Source organism: Malaclemys terrapin, chromosome 4 (genome assembly GCF_027887155.1).
Source record: "Malaclemys terrapin pileata isolate rMalTer1 chromosome 4, rMalTer1.hap1, whole genome shotgun sequence".
NCBI lineage: Eukaryota > Metazoa > Chordata > Testudines > Emydidae > Malaclemys > Malaclemys terrapin.
This window is the reverse complement of record NC_071508.1, coordinates 43,297,978-43,323,847: the sequence shown is the minus strand read 5'-3', so window position 1 is coordinate 43,323,847 and position 25,870 is coordinate 43,297,978. Positions and strand designations below refer to the sequence as shown.

Genomic DNA, 25,870 nt, shown 5'->3' with positions numbered 1-25,870 from the left:
AAGGAGAAACTGATGAACTCAAATTGATATGCAAACTAGATACAATCAACTTAGGCTTGAATAGAGACTGGGAATGGCTGAGCCATTACAAACATTGAATCTATCTCCCCATGTAAGTATTCTCACTCTTCTTATCAAACTGTCTGTACTGGGCTATCTTGATTATCACTTCAAAAGTTTTTTCTCTTACTTAATTGGCCTTTCAGAGTTGGTAAGACAACTCCCACCTTTTCATGCTCTCTGTATGTGTATATATATCTCCTCAATATATGTTCCATTCTATGCATCCGAGGAAGTGGGCTGTAGCCCACGAAAGCTTATGCTCAAATAAATTTGTTAGTCTCTAAGGTGCCACAAGTACTCCTGTTCTTTTTGCTGATACAGACTAACACGGCTGCTACTCAAACAGTGGTTTGAGCATTGGCCTACTAAACCCAGGGTTGTGAGTTCAATCCTTGAGGGGGCCACTTAAGGATCTGGGGCAAAATCAGTACTTGGTCCTGATAGTGAAGGCAGGGGGCTGGACTCGATGACCTTTCAAGGTCCCTTCCAGTTCTAGAAGATAGGGTATCTCCATTAATTTAAATTTAAATTTGGCTCCATACAAGCAGCTGTAGAACTACAACTGGTCTACAAATAGCTTTATTTAAAAAAAAAACCCACAAGCCACAATGCTCACGCTTTCCTGGAAAGTCACTGTAATTAATATTTTCTCAATCTGCACAGAAACATGGCAGATTTTTAAAAAGCTGATATTGGGAAAAGGAGAGAGTCTCAGTCCCAAAAAATCCTCAACTGAGGAACAGTCAGCTTTATGAGGGAAAGAGTTTTTAAAATAAGGACTTCAACACATTAACATTTTGGAATCGTAAGTGTTTATGTAATGACCTTCAATGCTAACGACTCAGTGAAATTCCACTAGCAGAAAGCAGCCGTACTAACAAAGTGTAATCTGGTATCCTGCAATGCGTACAGTTATCCCATATGCTATCTATCTACATATGCTCTTTAAGTTTTTCATTTGTTAAAAAAAAGCCAGTTACAGAGAGAAGTGTGGGTTGGGACCCAGCTTCAAATATCAAAACAGCAACTTTTAAATTCTCATTCTTGTGATTAAAACAAGCTTGCAGGAGTAACAATGTAGGCTTTTGAATGCCACTCTTGGGAAAAAAAAAATCAGTCAAATTAACTTGAGCTGTGTGGGTAATTGGCTTATTTCTGAAGACTTACATTTATGTGGCTCTGTGACAAAGAATATTAAGATAATTTGTAATGTCTTAGTAAATTTCACCTATTGATTTAGTTCTCTTCCCAAAACACTGATTTCCCCACCCTTCATGTTATTTTAGTGGAGCTGCAGTACAAGCTGTGTTTTGTTTGCTTCCTTGATAGTGCACTAGTGCTGTGCACCTGAAGAAAAAAAAAAAAAAAAATCCAGAGAATGGCATTCATCAAGTTATAGATTTCAAGGGAGTTTAGAGATACTTGCACCTGAAGTCACATGTGCAATCCATTAAAGTTAAAGATTCTTCTTGTACATATTTAATAAAGTAGATGTGGCCAGAAAGTCTGACTAACATTTTAATAAAAACTCTTGACTAGCTCTAAAAGAAACTGAGGACATTTCTTAGACAGTGGAGATATTTAAGTGAGCCTCTGTCCCTAAAGCAGAAGTCAAGCCTCCCTTCTTTCAATGTACAGGGTATTCCAGGATCCGAATAGTACCATTGTAAACATGCTAAAAATAGATCTTTGAACTATATGGAGAACCAAGGGCCATGCACACTGACTAGAGCTAGTTTTCCAGCCACATAAGGAGATATCAGGTTCCTGAACTCCATGCCCCACATGGGATGACGGATAAAGGAAGATGTGTTTGGAATGAAGGATGGATAATCTGAAAGAGGTTATCATGCCTGACATGAGATTAGAGCCCATAAATAGCAGGTGGGCTGTTCAGCTGGCAGTATACTGAAGACAGTAGAGATGGTGGCAGTCTGTGGCCCATACTGGAAATCTAGATAGGGTAAGCATGTAAAAGTATGTCTAGCTCATAGGTAAAAGGTTAGTAGGGATACATGAGGTGTTGAGTGGATTTTAGAACCATGATTTGAGTTCTAGTTTGTGTTTTAAAATGTTAGAATAGTTAAAAATTTAAGAGGCACAGTATTCTCAACTTAATTAAGTAGAGTCAAACTTTAATATTTGAAAATAGCTTGTTAGGGAAAATTTGACTGTTGATTAGCATCGTGTTACATATTTCTTTATTAGTCACAAACATTAGCCAACACCATACGGCATGGTTATGTCTGATCCCCTGCAGAAGCTGGAGTGAAGAGCTGAGAAGATGTGCCATTTTTAGAAAAGTCACATTAATATACAAATAGAGAGAACAGTATGAGATTACATCAGCAATATGGTGGGCTGTGCAAAACCTCACATCAAACAGGATTTATGCCGACACTGAACAGATTGTCAATGAACTGAGTAAGCCAAGCATCCAACCATGCTATCTGGACCATTATAACCTAGTAATTATACGAAGTTCAGAACATACTTCTAATCCCCCCTGCCATTATCTGCACAGAACCTGCTGCAAGTCAGTTTGTAAAGTGGCTATTAGGACAATACCAAGGCTTTATGAGGGGGAGCAATATAATCATAAATACTCAGAGCTTTGCCTATACACCACATTCTGTACCTGCATCAACACCACCATAACCAGTGCCATAGCTGACAATGATAGTATTACTGGAGATAAGGGTCAAAGCAAATGGTCTTGACAAAGTATAAGACTGTTTAGCCAAGTCTACAGAAATATCACCATTATCAATAATTGTAGACAAGACTTTGGAGACTGAAGCAATCCTATTATACCGATATCGTTTACCTCTAGGTCTGGGCATGTACAGAACATATTAGTATTAGATAAAAAGGTCTGATACTCTAATATAATGCAATCTTGTGATTGTTACTTCTCATTGAAGAAAATTATTTCACTGATGTACTGTCAATGCAGTGCACGTTTCTGCTCCATTTCACCAAATACTGCACTTAGGCTGCAAAATACCCAATTCAGAAGATATTTAAATTACAGCAGCTGCTGTGAACTGTGAAAACTTTGCCTGATTATTAAAACTTTGAGTTAAAAGCAGTAAACATTCTCATCAGTTTGAAGACATCTCTGAAGCAGTAAACATTCTCATCAGTTTGAAGACATCTCGGTATCATGTTGAATCAGTACAATGTTTATGAAGAAAAAACATGTGTGGTGTCTACTATCACTTACAGGTGGCTTCTAGAAGAGAAACAAATTAAGATTAACAACTGCATCACTTTCCCTAGACACTTGTTTCTGCAAAAGAAGTCTGTTAATTAGCATGTGAACTAGCGTCTCTTTGCTCCCCAACATATTTTACTAACAAGATGCTTCATGTCTAGAGACTTTGCCTGATAAAATAAACAGCCCAGCTAAACAAATTTAAGTCCGCTGTGTCTGCAGTTTTAAATACACCAAAACTTTGGACTATTGCAAGGTTATCAAGAGAGCAGAGCCCAGAAGTGCTGTATCTACTAAGTTTGAAATATACTGCAGGCAGATCAGTAAAATGTGCACACCAGGATCTCCTGGCTATTCACTTAGGCCTGTGGCATATGAAAATGCTATGCTGGGAGCACGCAGGTGCTTTTCGTCAGCAAAACTTTTGTCGTTCAAGAGGTGGTGTTTTTAAGACAAAGTCTAAGTGAACAAGTGATTACTCTGATTAGAAATAGCACTATTTGTGACAGAGAATACAAGACTTTTGGGGAGCTTTTGAGAAAAATCTTAACAGGTTTACCATATAGTAAATTTGAAGATGCAGACAGCTTTCACCCTACTACACATTACTATTGAAATATATGCAGCCCTCACTCAGTATAACAAGTCAATATAAACATTTATTGAGTGAAGACACCGCTGGTGAAACACTTCATTAGGAAATTGGAGCGGCCACTAGTAACTGCACAAACCACACACTTAAATTCAGAACGTTTAGTAATCTTGGATGAGATTACAACTATAGGTATATATGATGTATTAAATATACACTTGAGGTATAGTTTTAACACTACACAGCATGGAAGCTAAGTGTTCTCTAGTCTTCATTTTATAAGAATACTTAGTATTGCTCACATTATATTACTATATTAAAATTTAAAACTGCTTATGTTGAATCTAATTTTAGAAGCCCCATTAAAAAGTCATTGATGGGCCTATCCTCCATGAATTTATCTAGTTCTTCTTTGAACCCTGTTATAGTCTTGGCTTTCATAACATCCTCTGGCATGGACTTTCACAGGTTGACAGATCATTTAGAATGGACAACTGCTCAGTTCTCAGTATTATATTTGATAGATAACATTAGCATTTTGCTCACTTGAGACCAGAACAAAGAAAAATGAAAGACAATAAAGAAAGAAAATTATCACATGATGAGATGAGAGAATAAAGTACAGGATAAAAGTCAAGGTAAAGATTTGAAGGTTCTTAAAATACACTTACCTTTAAATTTTGACCGAATGTTTGCCAGTTCTTTGTTTATCCTCTTTATCTCTGCTTCTTTGCTTTTGCCTGAAATCAAGACAATTTACATCAAGGTTCAGCATTTCAAACAGCTCCTAATCTGACTACAATTCTTTCAGCACAGCTTTTTCAACTCACCATTCATTCACTAAAAGTGGAGACATTGGTAGAATCTTTTTTCCCCCACAGCAATAATAGACTACAAAGTGAACACCAAGTGTAGTACATTAACATCTTCTGGGGAAATGGAAAGCCTTTTTTTAATTAAAAAGGCTTATCACTCTGCTCTCCCACATTAAAGTGTCCCGAGAACAAAGCTTCAGAGTATTTGACAAATAGCCAAAAGTTAAAAAAAAAAAAAAAAAAAAAGTCTGATTTTTAACCTATTAAAAGAAAAATCATGCATGGCATAATTTTCAAAATAAGAAGTCAGTGCTTTCGAAAGGGTTACCTATAATTTATTTGCATAGAGTTTTCATATGTGTGCTGCTCTTTTACAAAATGTGGGGCGGGGGGGGAGAAATTAGATCAGACATAAGAAATAGAAAAATGAAACTGTAAAACACAAATTGGAGCGTGTGTGTGTGTGTGTGTGTGTAACAAACAACTTTTAACTCATTTTTAAAATCTAGTCAATAAGTTTGATTTTACCCTCTGAACTCTTCCTGAGCAATTCAGTTACCGAGCAATTGTGGTCTTAAAACCTTCTACCATTACTCCTGAAGTCCTTAAAAAATAAACCATTTAAACTTAAATTCTTGTTATTAAGTGGCCATTAATGATCAGTAGGCTTGTGTGCCCTATCTTTAACTTGCATACTTCCATATCATTGTTCTTTTGATCAAACATTTACAGGGCCACCCAGAGGATTCAGGGGGCCTGGGGCAAAGCAATTTCGGGGGCCCCTTCCATAAAAAAAAGTTTCAATGCTATAGAATACTATATTCTCGTATGGCCGGGGGCAAACTGCCCCACTTGCCCCCCTCCCTCTGGGCGGCCCTGAACATTTATAGCATAAATAAAGAAATTAAAAAAAAAAAAGCAGCTTTGAAGTTCCTTACAGTCTAATGACACGACAAGTTCATGAGTTTGCTTTACTATCATTGGAGCTTGCACAGCATTTTTCTGCTCTGCAGCAGCCTGCTTGCTTAATGAGAACAGGAATAAAGAACTTTAAAAAGGAGCATGTTGATGATGAGCCAATATACTACTTGCCTACAAAAGCAGCAAGGCATAGCTGTGGGAGGACTTGCATTTACACTCTAGCAATAGGAAACTGCTCTACCAGCTGTCAAAGGAGTATTTAGATTTCATTTTGTAATACTTTTTTTTTTTTTTAAACAAGCTATAAGTCAAATATTTTCTCCTTAGAGGAGAAAAAAAAATACACAGAGACATTCAGAGAAAGTGGGTGTGTTTTGACATTTAGGTGATGATAAATTATTTTGTTTGGGGTAGACAAATGTAAGTTTCACAAACACATAACTGTACACAGCAATCAGTATACTAGCTTTTGGGTTCGGTCTTTCAACAATATCAAACAAGTACATGGTGTTATAGTATTGTATTCACTTCAACTTTAGTTACTCCCTACGATCAACTGGCTGAGACTTAACCAAGGCATGACTGAGGTAATGCTTGCATGTGAAGGAAAGCAAATGGAAGAAATGACAAAGACCATTTCAGCTCCTTTCACTGGAGACGTGGGCCAACAATTTGTATCGTAAATTCACATTTAGAAGGCTGCTTGGGGCTTCAGATTTCCAGGTAGCAGCAGTAGCCAACACTACTCCTGCCCTCACTCATGTGCATTTAGCTAGAACGCCCTGACCCAGGGCCCATGCTTTCTTTGTAGTCACATTGCTGCACAGTTTATTGCACAATTCACTAGTTTTCAAGAGTGCCACAAATTTAATGCTGACCACGTGGAGCATCAAAAACTCCCTTTGCAGCAAGGAAGGCAAAACTAGTAATGCAAAAGAACGTATCCAGACAACAGACAGACGGGAGATATCCAGGGTAACTGGTTGTGCAGGTGAGGGAGCTAGGGCCAGGAGGAGGTTTCCAATGATACTCCGGCCTTAGAGGTTAGTAGAATCCCAAGGGCCAATACAATTCAAACTAGCTTTTTACCTTTTATTTAAATGCAAGGTTCAGAGGAACTGAAAAAGTTGTGGAGCTTTACTACAGGTTCTGCAAATACCTGACAGTGATTAAGACTAAAGGAAAATTCAGTTCTGCCATCAATACATCTGTTACCAGGGCCGTCCTTACCCATATGCAAACTACGCAGCTGCGTAGGGCACCAGGAAACATGGGGCAATTTGGGCAAGGCTGGGAGCCAGGGGAGCAGAGCGGAACAGGCTGGGGCCAGGTCGCCCCACTTCCTGCCGCCCCATGAGTGTGGGGTCGAGCCCGCCCTGCAATCACCGGGCAGCAGGAAGTGGGGCGACCTAGCCCCAACATGTCCCGCCTCCCAGCACGAGCCGGCGGAGTGTTTCCCCCCTGCCCGCCAAGCCTGCTCCTGCCCCCCACAGACCTTGAGCACAGCCCCCCCACCCCCACCGGAGGCCTGAGGCCAGCCCCCCAACCCGTGGGGGGGCTGCGTAGGACACCACAACGTCTAGAGATGGCCTTGTCTATTACATTAGAATAATGAAAGCACAGAATGAGTAGTATGTGCACTGGTGCTTTCCTACTCTGTACCAACAAAGGGTAAACAAAACACAAGTATATAAAGCAAAGTGTAGCAACAACTAGGTAATGTTACTTGTCCCATTGAAGGTTCTGTTTGCCATTTTGAGAGCAATAGCTGTGAGTTATTATGTGGCTTTTCATTCTGTAAGATACAGAGTGCTTTACAAAGAAGCTACACCTAGCCCCATTTATGCACCAAAATCCTGGTGAAGTCCAGGCAAACGTTGGGAGGGAATGCTTCCATTAAACAGCACAACAATGCAGGAGGACAATTAGGTAGGCCAAAATAATGGCCTAACCATAGAGCTGCCAGGTTGCTGAAATGCCCGGTCAAAAAGGGACCTTGGCGGCTCTGGTCAGCACTGCTGACCGGGCCATTAGAAGTCCAGTCAGTGGTGCGGTGGGACTAAGGCAGGCTTCCTGCCTACATTGGCTTTGTGTGGCTCCCAGAAGCAGCGGCATGCCCCCGCCCCTCCCCAGCAAAGGGGCAGCCAGGAGGCTCCGCACGCTGCCCCTGCCCCAAGCGCCAGATCCGCAGCTCCCACTGGCGGGGAACCACGGCCAACGGGAGATGCGGGGGCAGCGCCTGTGAACGGGGCGGTGCACAGAGCTGCCTGGCCACACCTTCGCATAGGAGCTGGAGGGGGGACATGCTGCTGCTTCCAGGAGCTGCTTGAGGTAAGCACCGCCCAGAGCCCCTGACCTCTCCCACACCCCAACCCCCTGCACCAGCCCTGATCCCCCTACTGCCCTCTGAACAACTCTGTCTCAGCCCAGAGAACCCCAAATCCCTCATTCCCAGCCCCACACCCCCAGCTGTAGCCCTCACCCCGGTGAAAATGAGCGAATGAGGGTGGTGAGAGTGAGTAACAGAGGGAGGGGGGATGGAACTGGGGTGGGGCCTCTGCAAAGGGGCGGGGCAAGGATATTCAGTTTTGAGAGAGTAGAAAGTTGGCAACCCTACCTAATCACTACCTTTAAGAACAGGCTTGGGATTTTTGTAGTGCAAGAACAAAGACAGGATGGTGTGAGAGGAAAATGATTTAAGGAACTGGGGTTACAATAATTTTAAAATATGGCAACTAACAAATGAGAATATTTTAAGGGTTTATGTATTGAAGTCTGAATTGTGTTGAAATTTCCCTAGTAAGAAACCCTCCTGTAGAGAAGGCTTTTGGTCTTTAGTTACGTGGTCCTGTTTTCAGCAATCCAACTTGTTTCCATATAACCAGAATTGTGGAAAAAGTGTTAAAACAAAGAGCTAGTATTCGTGTAAATTTCAGTGACTACTGACAAAAAGCTGCTGGCGCACCATTTATCTTTTACAAAGGGGAAGAGTAAAATGCTGACCTTTAAGACCTGAATCATTGAGTCACAAGAGATTTTGCACTTCCTTTGAAAGTTCATCTAGATAACTAGGCACCACTGAACACCGACATCAGTCTGAGATATCATTACATTTATTGTTTCTATGAGAGCTAGCAGGAAGAAAATAAATACCTTGCTCTTGTGTAGGCAAATCTACTACGCTTTTATAAAAAGAGAAGTGCAAAATAAAGACTTGATAGCAGAATATTTAGGAATATGTGTAATTAAGATTAGAGAAACTGAACACTTTCTATAACATCTTTAAACTCTCTCACCCCACTTTAAACAGAATTTAACATCAACATTACAATACAAAAAATGCGTGTGTGGGTTTTACATTACATAGATACAGAAATTGAGACAAGAGATTTAATTATGTGCTCCAGGTCTCACTCAGAGCCTGGATGGAGTCAGGATCTTAATTTCAAGTTTGATGCTTTAACCACAAAAAGCTATCCTTCCCTGCCCCTAAAGAATACTTCAAAAAAGGCTTTTTACCTATTGGGACTCTTGCCTAGGAAATGGTTTTTATTTCTCTAGAGGCAGTTGACTACAAAAGTATCTAAGCATAAGGAAAGTTGGACCAAAATACTTCAAGGGTTGCTGGCATCACAAATGCATGAAGGGGGGAGAAAAGAAAACCTACCAGACTACATTCTCAGCAGAAAAAAAAATGGCTATTTCACAGTGTTCTAGTCTACATTGCTAGAACTCTCCCAAATCCTTAACGTTTCCGTTAAAAAGTCAATGTACCCACAAATATATAGCAGAGTCCAGAATTTATATAAAACCCTGTCAACAGTAGCCAAAAACCTGCCCTAAGGCAAAGTATATAAATTGTTCCAGGCCATAAAGTATGATGAACGAAATGTCTTCTCAGACGGAGATTAATAAAACACAAACAAGGCAGCTGATGCAACTCTGTCTATACTACCAACAAGTTGCTTCAGTATTTACTGTATTCCTCATGTAAGAGGGCCGGCAACAGTCAAACTCATAACTAATCCCCAAGTCATCTGCTTGGTCAACATATTTTGATGATTTCAGCTACATTAATGCCTTGGACATAAAATCAGTAATTCCTTCTTGAATTTGTTGGACACTAGTGTAGTATTTTTGTAGAATGAGCTGCTCTGCAGAGTAGAACACTGCAGTCCCTTCCCTGTTTTTTCTTACAGGGAAGGACTAGGCAATTGCTTTTCAGCTACACACCATTTAATAACTGTCCAGAAAGCCATCTTCACAAAAGGTCACTTGAATTCATCGGCTTCTAAATCCATACTAGCCGGGCAACTGAGAGAAATACACACGTCAAATTTAGCATGGAGGCATGTTTTTCTTTGCCTTTGGAGGATTCCCTTTTATTAACTTCAGCTAGAAGTGTCCAGATTGCATCTTGCTTGAGAAGGCTCAAAGCCAAAAGAACAAGTCCCTGGAATGTATCATACAGGGAATCCCCTATAAACACTGGGGTTGCATTTTTGGAAAGGGCGATGGATACCGAAATGACGTATACCAGGGAATTTTTCTCCATAAAGAAATAATGGAATAAGGGGGAAGGGGGAGAAATGCATTCACAACTTCACCACACTCGCCTTTGACAATGCTCTTTTCGCCTAAACAGTGTACCCTTTTACACTGACAGGTTATACAGTACACATTTTACACATAAAACATAGAATAAAATGTAGAACCCTACTAATACCGTTCAAACATCGAACATTTTAATACAGTAAATAACAGTAACATAGTATAAAACACGGTCCATTACATGAAATTTAAGTAGGGGGTGGCGACTGGGTTTTCTTGGGTTGGCTTTTCTGTGGCTGGGTTTTTGGTTGCAGAAGTCTTAAAGGATTTTATCGACATCTGCTCTCCTGCATGAATCTGAACGATAGATCTCCCTGTAGCAAGCCACTGCATCATTGAGAGCCCTGGAGACTTTGGCAGACCATTCACGAAAAGGATCACCGCTCTGTAAGATTTCCATCATCTCATCAAGCAATCCAAAGAAATGGGAGAGATTCTTTGTCGTCACACTCCTGGCTTCCTGCTCTATGTCATCATCGTCCTTGCTTTCTCTGGATATCTGTTGTTGGTCCAGCTCAATTAGTTCCTCGTTTGTCAGCTGCTCAGTAAGAGACTGCAACAACTCCTGTACATCATCCTCCTCCACCTCCTTGAAGCAGACATCCTTTGCCAACTTGACAATACTTTGCTTGAGACCAGGAACGGCATCAAATCCCATGAAGCGGTGGACAGCATCTGGCCATGCACAGCGCTAAATGCCGTTCATACATTGCGAAGTGACCTCTTCCCATGACGCGTCAATGTATAAATGGCGTTCAAGATATTGTAGGACTTCCAAAACTCCTTTATACTGGACTTTCCTTCACCTGCCATCTCCTTAATCAGCAGGGAGAACATCCTCTGTAGGTAATAAGCCTTGAATGTGGCCGGAGGACGCAAATACAGTACCGTACAATAGGGGAATGTGTTCCAATTCATGTCGGTCCCAATCCGTGCAAACAATGATATGCAGATCTAGACCAACGTAAATCGAACAGATTCCCCCCCATTGATGAGCGACAGATATCCAAAACAACAGGTAAGGGGGAGATGTATACCGGGAACCCTCTGTATTCATGGCATCAAAAAAGGCACAGGATTTGCTTTTGAGTGTATTTTTTTCAGACTACTACAGTAAGTTATTGTGGCTCGAGGGAAAAGTGGTGGCTCCACTGTTGCTGCTTACAGTAAATGTCTGCCTGGCATTACTCCTTTTACAGCTGTACCACTACTTCAGCTTCAGCTGTGGTTGAGAACAGCCACAAGATCATAAATATGCTGCTTTTGCTTACTACACTCAAAACTAAAGATAGCAGGTTGTGCCTTCTGCGACTTTTCTAAATTTACTGCAATCAACTTTCACTTTAGTGGCTCATGCAACTCAGAACTAGAAGATCTTGCTACTGTTCAGATTAAAATTGACAAAGTGAAGAAATTAAGATTTAAGTGAAATCCTTTAACATTTCATCAGTACAGTGCATTTAACCCTCTGCATTGCTTTGATAGCCTCTGGGTACCCATCGCAACTCTTAATTAGTGAGCAGGGTCTCATGCCTCACAAAAGTTAAATAGGATTGGGAGTAAAACACACCTCTAAATGTGGCAGATCAAAGTCTCTGCACTTAGCCATGCTGCCTCACAGAATTTACCAGATTTGTGCATTTAATGATACTTTCTGTAAAATGCTTATTTAACCCACCGCTTTACCTCTGTTTATAGTTGGTCTAAAGGAGGAGGATCTACTCCTCATGCCAGCTTATGTTTGTTTTTGAGTTCACATGAGAGAAAGCTATGCTGCAGCGCTGAAAGCCCAGAGTTCAAACCCTACCAATGCCACATGGAAGTGTGTTGCTACAGTTGCCATTAAATTTCTCTTTTTTGAGAGAGAAATTGCATACAAAAAACTATATTACAAGAATATTAGTGTTGCAAAGCCAAGCAAGTTAGAACTGCTGAATTATGATTGCATGGGCTTTGGAAATACTTCTGTGCAGGAAAATAAGAATAGACTCAAGCACAGCCAAAGCAGGAATGTAAAGGGTATCCATGTCAATTCAGAGTACATCCTCTCCCTCACACTTAGTTACTTCAGTCTTCCTAGTTTCTAGGTTTACCCCAAGATTTGAAGCTGAAAAGGAAAGCCAGCAAGTCAATTGTCATGGACAAAAGATGGATACAGCATCACAGTAAGTAATTGCTAAATGGGGTGATCCAGTGGTTAGACGTGCCTCTGAGCTCAAGTTCACCAAGGTCCATGTCTCTGGAGGACAAGCTACTGAAACAGGTCCAAGCCAACCAATGAGATCAAGAGTAGCTCGAGACCTTTGTATTTAGGTATTACTATCAGGAAGTTAGAAGTGATCTTTGTGTGATTTAACCATATACATCAAAATTGTTTTTATATAAGTGGGCCTGCTGTTTGATTACTGTAGTATCCATTGATTCAGCATTTGCTTCAATGCCTAAGCAAACATCCAGATGTTGCGGGAGTGTTGTTGAGGCTGCACGTCTTCAAAGCATCTGAGAACAGTACCTGAGAGAACTAACACTAGTCAACTCAAGCACCTCAGTCAGCAGAGTGGCAAACAGCATCCTTTATACTTTCAAATCAGTTATTTAACTGGATTTGGCAGTTTACCAGACTTAGAATTTAACAGTTTACAGCCTGCCACCCGCCCTCCTTCAATACGTACAATGTGTTCAGTCTCCACCAATGTACTATTAGATTTGATTACCACCTCTTTTCCAGAAGCTGGAGGGTAATTATAAAACCACTGAAGAACACAGGCGGTCAAAAAACAATGCTTTTGAGAATGAGAATTACTGTAAATAGATTTTTTTTTTACAGTAAATAAGCCCACAATCAGATAAATATTATAATTATCTAAAACAGCCTAATCTGAACTAGCTAGATTTACTAGAAATCAGTAGAGCAGAAGAGACGGGAGGAGTTAGACAAGAGATGAATGAGACGGGAGGAGTTAGACAAGAGATGGATTGATCCTTCTTGGTTTATTCGTTTAGAGGACGTTTCAGATATATGACATCAGCTTGGCAGAAACCAGGGTTCTGAGACAGAGTTTTTAATATATTTTGATTAGTTCATTATTTAATACTTACTAAATAAGTGAGCTGCTCCAGTAAGGTTAGTTGTTGCCATTGCCACACTAAGCAAATGCATGCATTTCATGGACAAATGCAAATTGCTCATGCTACATTTCATGCCCAAGGTGCACACATGCAGGCTCTAATACAGATGGATCATTCTCAGCTGCACAAAGCCATTCATTCTTATGATCTTTCCTTTGTTTTTCCAACTGGCTTTGGCTCATCTGGCTGCAAGCCGTTTCAGGGCCTTAAGAATGTTTAAGAACAGCTCTTTTCCTTGCAATGCTTTCTTTAATCACCAACTGCAAGGAGGTACATCTTGGTGCAGGGATGGCTCCAGCTACTGAATCTAATAAACTTGGCTGTAAAGCTGAACAATGCAAGTCTCAACACCTGAATTTGGTTAGATATGTTATATATAATGCATTTAATGCCAAAGTAAAATGCAGATTAACTCCAGAGTGTGGAAAGTAGAGTTTAGTGACCAGTAATGATCTTAATTAGAGCTAATTACAGAAAGTTTTAGAGTGTTTAAGAACTAACTGAAGAAAGTTCTATGGGGTTTAAGAATTAGAATGAAGACCTTGATTGGAACCCAAGATATTGCTCTCTGCAGTGTACTATTCTAGGAGGCAGGGGGAGTTTTTTTCCTAACCCAATGGTTTTTACTGGAACCCCTTTTCCTTAATTAGGTGCCCAGGCAACTTCCTCCATAGATATCTGCAGAGATGGAACCCTCCAAGGAGATGCAACTTTAAGCACCCACTAACCCTAATTTGGCAGCTCATTCTCTGCTAAGAGGGAGTGTTCTTAGGAAGCTTACACAACCTAACAGCTATTATCCTACAGTTCTCAAAGAGATGCACATTTTCCTTTCCTGAAGACAAGGCTAAAGGCACTGGGATTGAAGTCAGTACTTTATCTAAAAAACTGTCCACATGCTGCAGGTAGAAATTCTAATCCAAACTTGCTAGCTTTAATATTGCTGCTCATAAGAAAGAGGTGCCAAGGAGCAGCTTTGGCTTTGAATATACACTAGATATGGTAAAGGCTTCATTCATCAAGATTAATGATTGTATCACACACCCAAGGCCTATCTGGGGGCTGTTTTGCCATTTAGTTCTCCAGAGATTGTACAACTTATTTCCTAAACAAACTAATATAGAATCACAGCAGCTTCCAGAAAATATTAGATGCAGACAGCTACCCTGAACACCAGGATGTTTTATGTACAACCTTTATTACTGGACTATGGTTTGGACTGTAAGATATTTGTAGTAGGACATTTTTGCTTTTACTCTGATATTATGAATACTGTTTTGGTTCTTTACTTTGTGATCTTTATGGTTGGCATTCAGCTGGACCACTTAAGACCTAAGTGCCGAACACCACAATAATTTTGAATTTCTGCTTACCTTCCTTTGATTTGCATCTTACTGAATCACCATCTTAACTGTAATAGGTAGATGACAGAGCCTATAGAAGAAGCTGGTGTTCCTCTCAAAATGCTTGCCGGGGACATAGCATAAGACGAGTCTTGCCCACAGCTGGCATCTGTCCCAGCATCTTCAACTTTTTCCTAATGCCTAATGTACTGCCTTTCCAATTTTGCCAAATTCAGTTTATGGGGGCACATAAGGTGCCATTGAGTGCTGTTTTTAACCAGGCCTCTGCAGCAGTACTCTCCAAGGATTTAGTTACTAGTTGGTACTCTGTCTGCCCACTGATGCCTTAAAAATGATAAAGACCCAAGTAAAAACAAGGATTCTATAATGAATTGCTTAGGGATTGTAATTATGTTATGTAATGTACGTGCATACCATTTACAGATGGATTTCACTAATTTATGGCTGGGTGCTGACATTTTATCCAGTGCCTCATTACAACTCTTTTGGCATAATAAACAAAGTGATAATCAAAACTACTAATATGCTTCTTTTCTGCCAAAGATGGCAAATCAACTTGAAGCCCTCATTCCATTTATAGTAATCTAGAATATTAAAAAAAAAGTCACCAGGCATCATGTTCTGAGCATTAACTGGTAACAGTGCTGTCAGCAGAGGACCACAATTTAACTTGTGAGGGCTGCATGTCTGACATGCCTGTATTAAAGTATAATTAAAAGATGTTGATTTTTAAATATTTTCTAAAATATACATCTACATAATTGGTCTAGGTCTGTCTTGTTTGGTACCCTTGTACTCATGGGAGAAAGGACTTTCGAATAATACCCAACTCGGCCCATTTCCAATGAAATTATATTATCAAAATTTCCACCAACTAGAGGACCTGGGAGCCGGGTGGGCGGGAGGAAAGGAAGGCAGTAAGTTCCCGTTCCCCCACCACACTGCAGAGTGACACTACTGAAATTATGATTCCACAGATTTTTAAGAAAGAAAGGTAAGGGGGGTGTCATTTCAATCAACTTGCCCACAGAATTACACTCCGAGACTAGTTCCATTTCAGCTAAATACTCTGCTGACCACTTAATGTGATTTTCGGGCCAAAGGAAAGGCACTCAAAAGTATGATGCAGAATGGTCTCGTGAACCAAGCACAGGATTGAAAACAAGGAAGTCCTGAATTCCTGATCCCCACTGACAGTGGACACAGGCTTTAAAAACTCCCCCTGCAGTAACTCATTGATGTCAGCATGGCTATTATACTAAGTTTTAGTATAATAAATAAAAATTATTTTTACTCATTTCACCTGCCTTTAAATGGCAACTCTGCACTTTGATGGAAAGGTTCAGGTAAATTTGTAGTTAAAGTACCCATTGTATGCTCTGCTGATCTGCTATTCTGTATAGTTCTGGCACCAATACACTGTGAAAACTATTCCTTTTAATCAGCAATGGAAGAACACTGATGCCAAAACTACAGTAACCCTTCCCTACAGAGAATGTCATTAACTTCATGAAGTATGATGTCAATTCCACCCTCCTCCTCTCCCTAATCCGACATGCAGCTGGTTATCTGGCACAGCAGGGTGAAGAAAAAAAAAAAAAGACAGACAGACTACACAGACCTATAGCACCCTGTAGCAGCTGCCTGCAAGGTGCTTATCTTCTTTGTAGCATGCCTACCCTTATGTGGTATAAGTGTGAACTTGGGGTACATCCCACTGATTATCTGGGATGGTTGATTTTGTCAGTAACAGCATGGGCAAGCATCCTAACATACCGTTCCCTTCAGATGAATTCAAACTGGTCCCAGATCTCTTAGTGTCTATCACATGTTCGAGCCAGAGTCAAATGAACAAGGACACCTACACAAAGTAGTAAACCTCCATGCAAAAAACAAAAACAAAACAAACACTCTACTTAAGTTTTGTTCAGGTACAAAATTATGCAGTGCAAGTGACTTCTTTCTAATATATTAAGTGTAGTAGGTTATAGAAGCGTCCTCTTAGGGCCTGAATCATTAGACTACATCCTGCACTTGCAGGGAGTAAGCTTGACCAAAAAAGTCATCTTTTTCTGAACAGCTATAGGGCAGATCTTCCAAAGGCACAATAGGTAGTTGGGCACCTGGTGCCTTTGAAAATCCTGCCCTGAGCAGGTAGCATTCATAGGTAGGGTAGTTACATAGTTGCTGATAGAAAGAACAGGAGTACTTGTGGCACCTTAGAGACTAACATTTATTAGAGCATAAGCTTTCGTGGGCTACAGCCCACTTCTTCGGATGCATACAGAGTGGAATAAATATTGAGGAGATATATATACACACATACAGAGATATATCTCCTCAATATTTATTCCACTCTGTATGCATCCGAAGAAGTGGGCTGTAGCCCACGAAAGCTTATGCTCTAATAAATTTGTTAGTCTCTAAGGTGCCACAAGTACTCTTGTTCTTTTTGCGGATACAGACTAACACGGCTGCTACTCTGAAACCTGTCATAGTTGCTGATGGTGTTTAATCTAATAGAGACTATGATGATGGACATTTTATATGTGCTACTACATAACCATGAATTTCTGTCCAAAATAAGAGGAGTCCTTTCCTCTTTTTCTAACCTGTTTTCCTCAAATGTGGTGCCAAATGTCTTCCACTTCATTTTTGGGAAACACTCGAGTGAACAGATGGGGACTAGCATGCTAGCTTATTCAGATCAATAGAAAGCTCTCAGGTTTACACTGGTTTTCCAGTGAAAGAACCCCAATATCCTCTAGTCTGCTTTTGTGATAGCCAGTGAAAGACAGCAAGAACTGAACTAAACACAAATGGCACAAAGTTATCCATATATGAGAATTATGACCCACATAATATTTCAGTGCAAGTTTATAAACAGTGTGTTTGTTTTTTACTCCTGAGATCGTTGAAATGTCTACTGTTTTGGTACCTAGTACATCATCACAAGTGAGATATGCCACAATTTGGTCTATGTAACAGAATTCCTAGTTCCAGTGAGAATGTAATGCTCCCACACCGAACACTTACGTGTACAACTTTTCCAACATCCAGAGAAACCAATTTACCATAAGAAGTTCAAATCTGGCTATTTTTAGGACATCTGAACTCCATCTGGTAGATTAATTTAAGGAAACATTCATTCCTACTGTAAAAATCACAGCTTCAAGAAAGAAACACCCCGATGAAAACAGCCTAAAGCTTCTACTCTTGCACTTCTGCATTATTCACCAATAAATTATTTCCCCCCTCGCTAATCAGCAATTAAGTAGTCACATTTCTGGAGCAAAACACATTCATACGATTATGTAGCCTCTTACAAACGGTATGGCAACATCTCTATGATCAATGCTACATTATTACACTACTCCAAAAAGATTATTTTACAGAATGCCATCTGAAGCTATGAAAAGTACTCTGGCTTTGCCCATGTACTCTCCTTGTTTATCTGCAGTTTCTAAACTTGCCTATTTCAGAGGAATTTGGGGATGACAATAAGCATGTTCAGACATGATTAAAACAGAAGTTAGTGTAGTTTAGCTGCATCTTCTCAGTAACAGTCCACAAAAGCATCTGTTAACTTGGCCCAGATTTTGGTCCATCAGGCCTCATATTTCAAAGCCAGTAGATAATGATGGTAATACAGTTTACTGCAACAAAGTTGGGGGGGGGGGGCAGAGGAGTCAGATATACATAGTAGGTCCATCAAACCCCTATAAATCTTTAGCTGTGTTATAAAATAGATGCTAGTGATTCAGGCTCAAAGCTTGCTCTTAAAGTTGTTACCCTAATGAGTAAGCATCCACTGAGAAACAAAATCTTCAGAATTCATGAGGAAAGGACAAAAGGAGGATAAAATTATAACAACAGTTGAAGATTATTGTTCAGAAATGCAGGTTATGTTTCAGATATCCTCTCCAGGTTAATCTCCCAAGGAGAATCATGCAAGTTCTAGTTTTGCTGTTCCTAGTTAGTGCTGTTGGCAGCACCAGAGTAAAATGAGCTTTAATTTTTACTGCTTCTGCTAGACCCCTAGACTATTATACTAAAAATTAAAATCAGTAGGAGAAAGAGAAGCAGAGAACACATTAAAAGGAAAGAGGAGGAAAACTGAGGAAAAAAAAGATAGGCAGAGGAAGAGAGGAAAGCAAAAGTGATCTTTTACAAGACTAAATCATTTAATAGACATTATATAGTATTTAAAAAACTGGGAAAGCTTTCAGATGGATTGTCTTCACTACAAATTTAACTTCAGTTGCAACTTGAGTGTTCACATTAACTTGAGTCCTATTCACACACAAGAACCTGCAGCTTCAGTGTGGTGGTGCTTTTATCTTGAACTGGCTAGCCTGACAGGAGGCATATTTAAAAAATAAATGATACAGAAAGTTTGAAGCGTCAGTTATTGGTCATTGGGGGTAACATACAGAGTGTAGGGGTATGTTGGTGTTTTGGGGTTGGGCAGCACACATAGTATATACAGACTGCAATGTCCCCAATGAGGGGTGGGTAACCGGTGGGCGGGATCAGGAAACAGTCGATAAGCAGTGAGGGTCTATCACCCATATAGGAAGTAGAGACAGTCATGGGTATAAGTAAGTGGGCTGGGTAATGGGGATGGGGTGACCCTCACGTGGTGGGATTCAGTTAGGTTTGGTGGGTTCAGGGGATAAAGTCCAGCAGGGGGGTGTGTGGGTGCACGAGGTCTCCCCAGTTCACTCTCGGTATTGGCGGTGGCCGGAGATGTGCTCGATGTAGATGTCCCGGGACCAACGGATAGTGTCCGAGACCATTAGGCGTCTCATGAGCCGTGCGTAATGACGGCCCACCCCACAGGTCCTCAGCACGCGGTCGTTACACGGGTCCCAGGCACCCAGGGCCCCAACGAGCAGAGCGTCGACGTGCACCTCGTAGCCCTTAGTCCGCAGGGTGTCAGCCAGGGGAACGTATTTTTCGAGCTTGCGGGCTTGGGCTTCGCGGAAAGCCGGGGTCCTGTTCTCGAACGGAATCGTTACGTGGACCAGGATGATCTTTTTTCCAACCTCGTCCGTGACGACGATGTCTGGGCACAGCGGGCTGTCGGTGCCGGGGACGGCGCGGTTGACAGTGATCTCTCCCAGACGCGGGTTGATGGCCTTCACTAGACGGTCCTGGACAGCGTTGTGGCGTAGCTGCCAGGCTCTGGCATGGGGCTTGCAGCAGCAGAGGACGTGGGACAGGGTTTCGTTGACGTACCCGCACTTCCTGCAGCGTTTGTCCCGGTTCCCGTGGCGGATGGCACCGTCGAGCGGGACGCAATTCAGCCGGGCGCGGTGGATGAACCGTCAGTCGGCGAACCGGGTGAAGCTGCCTGTGGGGAGGAAGTGGTTACTGGAGTCCCACTTGCTGGTTACTTCAAAGACTTTACCCTGGTCCGGCTTTTTCTTCAGGGTGTCCACGGAGAGCGCGTGGACAGTGACCTTCAGGGATCTCTCCAGCACGCCTCTGGCTCCGGGGCTGACGATGATGTTGTCCTCCGTTCCGATCCGCGGTATCGGGACTCCCAGCTCCTGCCGTTCCTTGTTCCATTCCCAGCGGCAGCACAGTCGCTTTCCCAGCCGGCGCGTGGCATTGCAGACGCGGGTCCACAGCGAGGCGAGATCGCCTCTGTCCCGGGCGAAGTCGCCGTCCAGGGAGCCGCTCAGGAAGGTGGCCACATCTCGGTAGGAGGGAGGTCTGCCGATTCGTTTCTCGGTGGCGGCGTGTAGGGCGGTCTTTGCAACGTTCTTCACCTTGGCGTCCGGGCACGTCAGGAGGCGGAAGGCGTGCGTGAAGACCGCGATGTCACAGAGGTCTCCCATACGGGGGACGCCAGCACCACCGTGCCCTACAGCTCAAGTTAGCACAACTTGTCAGCTGCTAACACAAACAGGTAGAACATTACTTTGCAGCATGGCTACTCACTCAAAGATACTCAAGTGTAAACCTAAGTTAACGCTGCAGCTGAAATACAGCCAGTCTCTCTTTTGTTAATTAGGCAAATATGTGATCACTAAAGCCCTGTTCCTCCCATGCATGCTATTTCACAGGAAGGAGTGAAATCTCTTCAAGGAGACTTTTACTCACCTCAATGAGTTCCTCTCTCTTTTTCCACCCAAGGAGTAGGTTGGTCCCAAACTGGCCAATCTCAAGGATCCTGTGAGAAGCTTGTACCTCACACTGTTCCCCACTGCCAGCTCCTTGAAAGCAGTTCTACCAATGACTTCCACTGACTGTGGTAGCCCCTGGGTGAGTACCACAAAGGATACACACTGGGTTGGTGTCTTCTGCCAGAGGGAAAATTCAGTGTGCACTCCCCTAATTCAGTCTACATTCTTCTGCTTCTCCTCCACATTGCGCCCATTTTCCCATGTGCAAACCAGACACAGAGGAACACCATTCTCAAGGCACGGTGGGTATAAAAACAGTGTCCTGAAGGGATTTGACACCTGTCCCGTTTCAGCACATGGTAGGGGGAAAATGCATGTATGAAATCTGGTGGGGGACAGATAATCTAGGTTTAAAACTAAACTCTGGGGAGAAGTTTGGGAAAAAAAAAAAAGCCTGAAAAAGACAGAAAAGTATGAGCAGCATCTGGAGACACAGGGAATAGCATCAGAAGATACAAAGTATGCCTAAAAACAAGCTGTTGGCATTTTTTTCCTGGATTGTACATTAAGCAAAAAATTCAAGAGAAAAAACTTATTTAAAAATGTTCAATGGAAGTCTCATGTTTCCTGTGTCTCAAGGAACAGCTCTCACTTTCTTGTCTAGGTACATTCCATCAAGATGGTGCTGTATTTGGGTTGGGTTATCAGTGCACTTTAAAGAAGTGCAATGGAATACAACTTTCCATAGCAAAAATATGGCTGTTAACGGTCTTCACTTTCAGGGTGGAGATTAGTAGTTCCATTTGGAAGAGTTGTGTGGCTGGGAGATAAGTAAGTGTTGTTAAACTTAAATCTCTCTGTGTATGGTTAAGAACCTATTTTGACGATTCTAAGCATGAAGCCAGTCTTGCAATACTGCCCCCTCCCACCCCCCGCCCTGCCCAGGAGTGCCTTCAAAGTGCTGATAGCTATTTCTAAAGCATTGGCCTGTACAGCCACATGTTGCCGAAGCCCAATAGGTCTAAGAAAGGAGGAACAAATTTAACTCAAACTTAACTATTTTACCTACATTATTCAGATCAGTTAAGGTAAAAACCCTTCAGCAGCGATTCTCAGCACCACCGTTCACCATTAGCACCCTTACCAAACAGATGGAATGTTGCTTTTGCAGGAAAAGCATGTCAGATCCAGTTGTCAAGATTAAGTAGCTGAAATGCTACTCTCTCCAACTGTGCCTCGTTTCTGATAACTGAGCAACAGAATCAATGTACTATAGGAAGACAAACTCTTGCATCTCAGAAACAATTGTAGTAAGAACAGCAAGCATTTGCAAAGATAGCTGTGGCAAGAGTACAGAGTGTTGCAATAATATATTAGAGTTGGAGCTTGTCTACACAGTGGGGTAATGCACTGTGGGGGAGAGGGAGAAGTGACTTCCCAACAGCACTGACATGCTGTGCATTAATTGGTTGACACAGACTTTACTGGAGCACACTACAGGTTCCCTAGTCTAATGCACTGTAACATAGTGCTGTATGAAACAATACTACATTAATGCATGCTAGAGAACATTTATTGCGCTCCAGTAGAGTCTACATGGACCAAGTAAAACGCAGCTCATTAGTGCGCTTTAGAAATCACCCTCCCTTACAGTGTATTACCCCACAGTGTACATAAGCCCTTAAAACACATTAAAAGTATTTGGATTCTGAAGGAGAACTACATTATCCCACAGTTCTGAAATCAGATGGGTTGATTTCCATTTGAACTGGAAATCTAGGTCTCCATGAAATGGTCCAAAACTTAGTAAAACACACATTTCAGAGGCCATGTGATCTAAAGCTGGATTCCTTAGATGTGACATAATTTGTTGTCTACTATTGTTAAATCTATTAATGAAATGAAGATGTAGCACTATTCTATTCAGAGCTTCTTACTCAATACCTTGCATCACCTAAATCATAAGACCTATCATATCCAGAGTTAAAATAGATTCTGTAAGACCAATCAGACAAAGGAAGAGAGTAGAAGCATTGTTTTGGGCAACAAGTTGTTTGTAATCTGTTTATTTTTTTTTCCACAGAAAACTTGAACTTCCATTTTTATTAGCAATCAAGAGGGGGTGAGGAGTCATGGCTACAACCAGACAGTGATAGATACACATATCCTCTTAAGAACCCTCCCCCTGCTTTATAATGTAGTACAAAATCATCCTTATAATTTAACTTCTGTAGTTGTTGTAGAATGACCGGGCATTTGTCAGTATATCAAGCAAGTTATCTGAATTTTCTTCAAGTTGTCACCACTAAAATTTACATTTAAACAAGAGCGAACATTTAAAATTGCACTGTTAAACATATCTGCAGGGGACAAAGAAGGTAAGAGACTGTGTGGATAACTTGCATAACTTGAGTTTCTGGTTTGGGAAGAAAAACAGATGTAAATATTTACCTTTTTTGGAGTGTTGTAACTTCTCATTTGATTCAAAGTCTGAATCTGGATCAGGTCACAACTTAAGCACATTTGATGGGATCATTTTATGTCAAGTTTAAAATTAAACTGACTGGCCAAATCAATAGAGGAGCTAGGCACACTATATGTCAGGATTATATCAGAAGATGTTTATATACCACTTCATTGCATTATGCCATGCTCTAGAAAGGGCTGTCTTAGTTTTAATGGCAGTAAGTTACTTTGACAGAGACAAAGCTCATCTTATCACTCCAAAACTTAAGCAACAAATGACAATCATGAGATTAAACTGTTCCTGGACTTGTCGCTTGTAATCAATTCAGTAATCCTTAAAGCATCGTTCCGTCTAGAAGTCTTAGATCTTTTATTCCAATATATGCATTTTTTTTACTACATATAACTCAATCCATTTAACCAGTAAATGTATTTTTCATATCAGTTATTCATTTAGAAGGCACCACTGTGAGCAGATTTGGTAATCCTATGTTTAATATCCTATGAAAATCCAAAATTCAGTTCAGACCCAGTTTCTTATTCCCCAGAACGTCACGGGGGGGAAAAATAAAGAAAAAGAAAATTCTGTACATCATGTTAATCACTTGTAAAGGATCATTATCACTCAAACAATTAAGATTCAAATACATTAACTGTGTACTAGAAGCCCCTTCTCAAGTATAGGGAGACATTTTGTAGTTTAAGGCCTCCCTTGCATAACTACATTTGTACACTGACAGTGTACAATCATGCTGAAAATGGATCCTCTGGAAGTTAATTGTGTAGAAAGGCTCTATTTTTCATGTGACAGTTCCACATACATTGGTTTCCTGGGAGAAGATTGAGATCTTTGAATAGCCATGGTAGCCTCAAATATGTTGCTAGGACGATAGGAGATTCAGCATCTCCTCTGAAGAGTAGGATACAGAACAAATTAGCAGAGAAGGTTCCTCATTATGCAAGACCAATTGAATAACTCCAGATTTCAGCAACTACGGTGAAGATGGTAGGATACAGAAATATAAACTAATTGTGGCAAGATGCTCTTGTGGTCAAGGCACCAAATTGGGGCTCAGAAGAAAAGTACAATTCATAGCTATGCCACAGACTATGACCTTAGGGATTAAGCTGTGTCATGGTTTACCAAGTGTATGTGACGGGTTGGATCACAGAAACCCCATTGGGAGCTGCCACCCAGTATACCAAGACTACCTCTGCTCCTATTTTCCCTGCCGGCTCAGGACTCCTGCACTCTGTCTTGCTGAGCCAGACACTCCCGTCTGCTCCAACACAGACCCAGGGTCTGAATTACTTGCCCCAAAGCTGCAGGTTTACCTGAAAATAGCTCACAGAAGTGTGCTTGTCTTTAGCACTCAGATGCCCAACTCCCAATGGGGTCTAAACCCAAATAAATCCATTTTATCCTGTATAAAGCTTATACAGGGTAAACTCATAAATTGTTCACCCTCTATAACACTGATAGAGAGATATGCAGTTGTTTGCTCCCCCAGGTATTAATACATACTCTGAGTTAATAAGGAAAAAGCGATTTTATTAAATATAGAAAGTAGAATTTAAGTGGTTCCAAGTAGTAACAGACAGAACAAGGTAAGTTACCAAGCAAAATAAAATAAAATATGCAAATCTATGTCTAATCAAACTGAATACAGATAATCTCACCCTCAGAGATGCTTCAAGAAGTTTTTTCCTCAGACTGGACACCTTCCAGGCCTGGGAACAATTCTTTCCCCTGGTATAGCTCTTGTTCCAGCTTAGGTGGTAGCTAGGGGATTCTTCATGATGGCTCCTCTCCCCCTCTGTTCTCTTCCACCCCTTTATATATCTTTTGCATAAGGCGGGAACCCTTTGTACCTCTGGGTCCCCCCCTCCACTGGAAAAGCACCAGGTTAAAGATGGATTCCAGATCAGGTGACATGATCACATGTCACTGCAAGACTTCATTACCCACTTGCCAGCACACACACATACAGGAAGACTCACAGTAAAACACAGCCATCTGCAGACAACGGTCCTGGTTAATGGGAGTCATCAAGATTCCAAACAATCCATTAATGACCCACACTTTGCATAATTACAATAGGCCCTCAGAGTTATATTTCATATTTCTCGTTTCAGATACAAGAGTGGTACATTTATACAAATAGGATGATCACACGCAGTAGATTATAAGCTTTGTAATTATACCTTGCAAGAGACCTTTTGCATGAACCATATCCCAGTTACATTATATTCACTTATCATATTTTTATAAAACCATATAGACTGCAACATCAAAGTGTAAAATAGAGATATTTTCCTGTTTCACAGGGAATTTTATAGGGTTAATTAATTTGTGAAGTGTTTGTATATTAAAGTGTCATGGGCCATGTAAGTACCTACCTTAAGCCTACCTTTTTCAGTAAGGCTGGATCTACAATGATAATTTCAGAGAATCCCCCCAGTATTGCAGCTCAACTGGTACTAGTGCTAATATAGACCAGCCACAGGCATTTACTGTAATCTCTCACCAGAGGTAAAAATGCCAGTGGGAGGTCTAC

General features: G+C 41.2%; 1 protein-coding gene across 7 annotated transcripts in view; it reads right to left on the bottom strand.

Moving 5' to 3' along the window:
* Positions 1-25,870, bottom strand: part of AP2A2 (adaptor related protein complex 2 subunit alpha 2) — a 98,677-nt gene that overhangs the window by 65,471 nt on the left and 7,336 nt on the right. For all 7 annotated transcript variants that reach the window (XM_054027980.1, XM_054027982.1, XM_054027983.1 and 4 more), the window contains exon 2: positions 4,544-4,612. In XM_054027980.1, the coding sequence (XP_053883955.1) occupies positions 4,544-4,612 (69 nt within the window). The remainder of the gene's footprint in view (positions 1-4,543; positions 4,613-25,870) is intronic.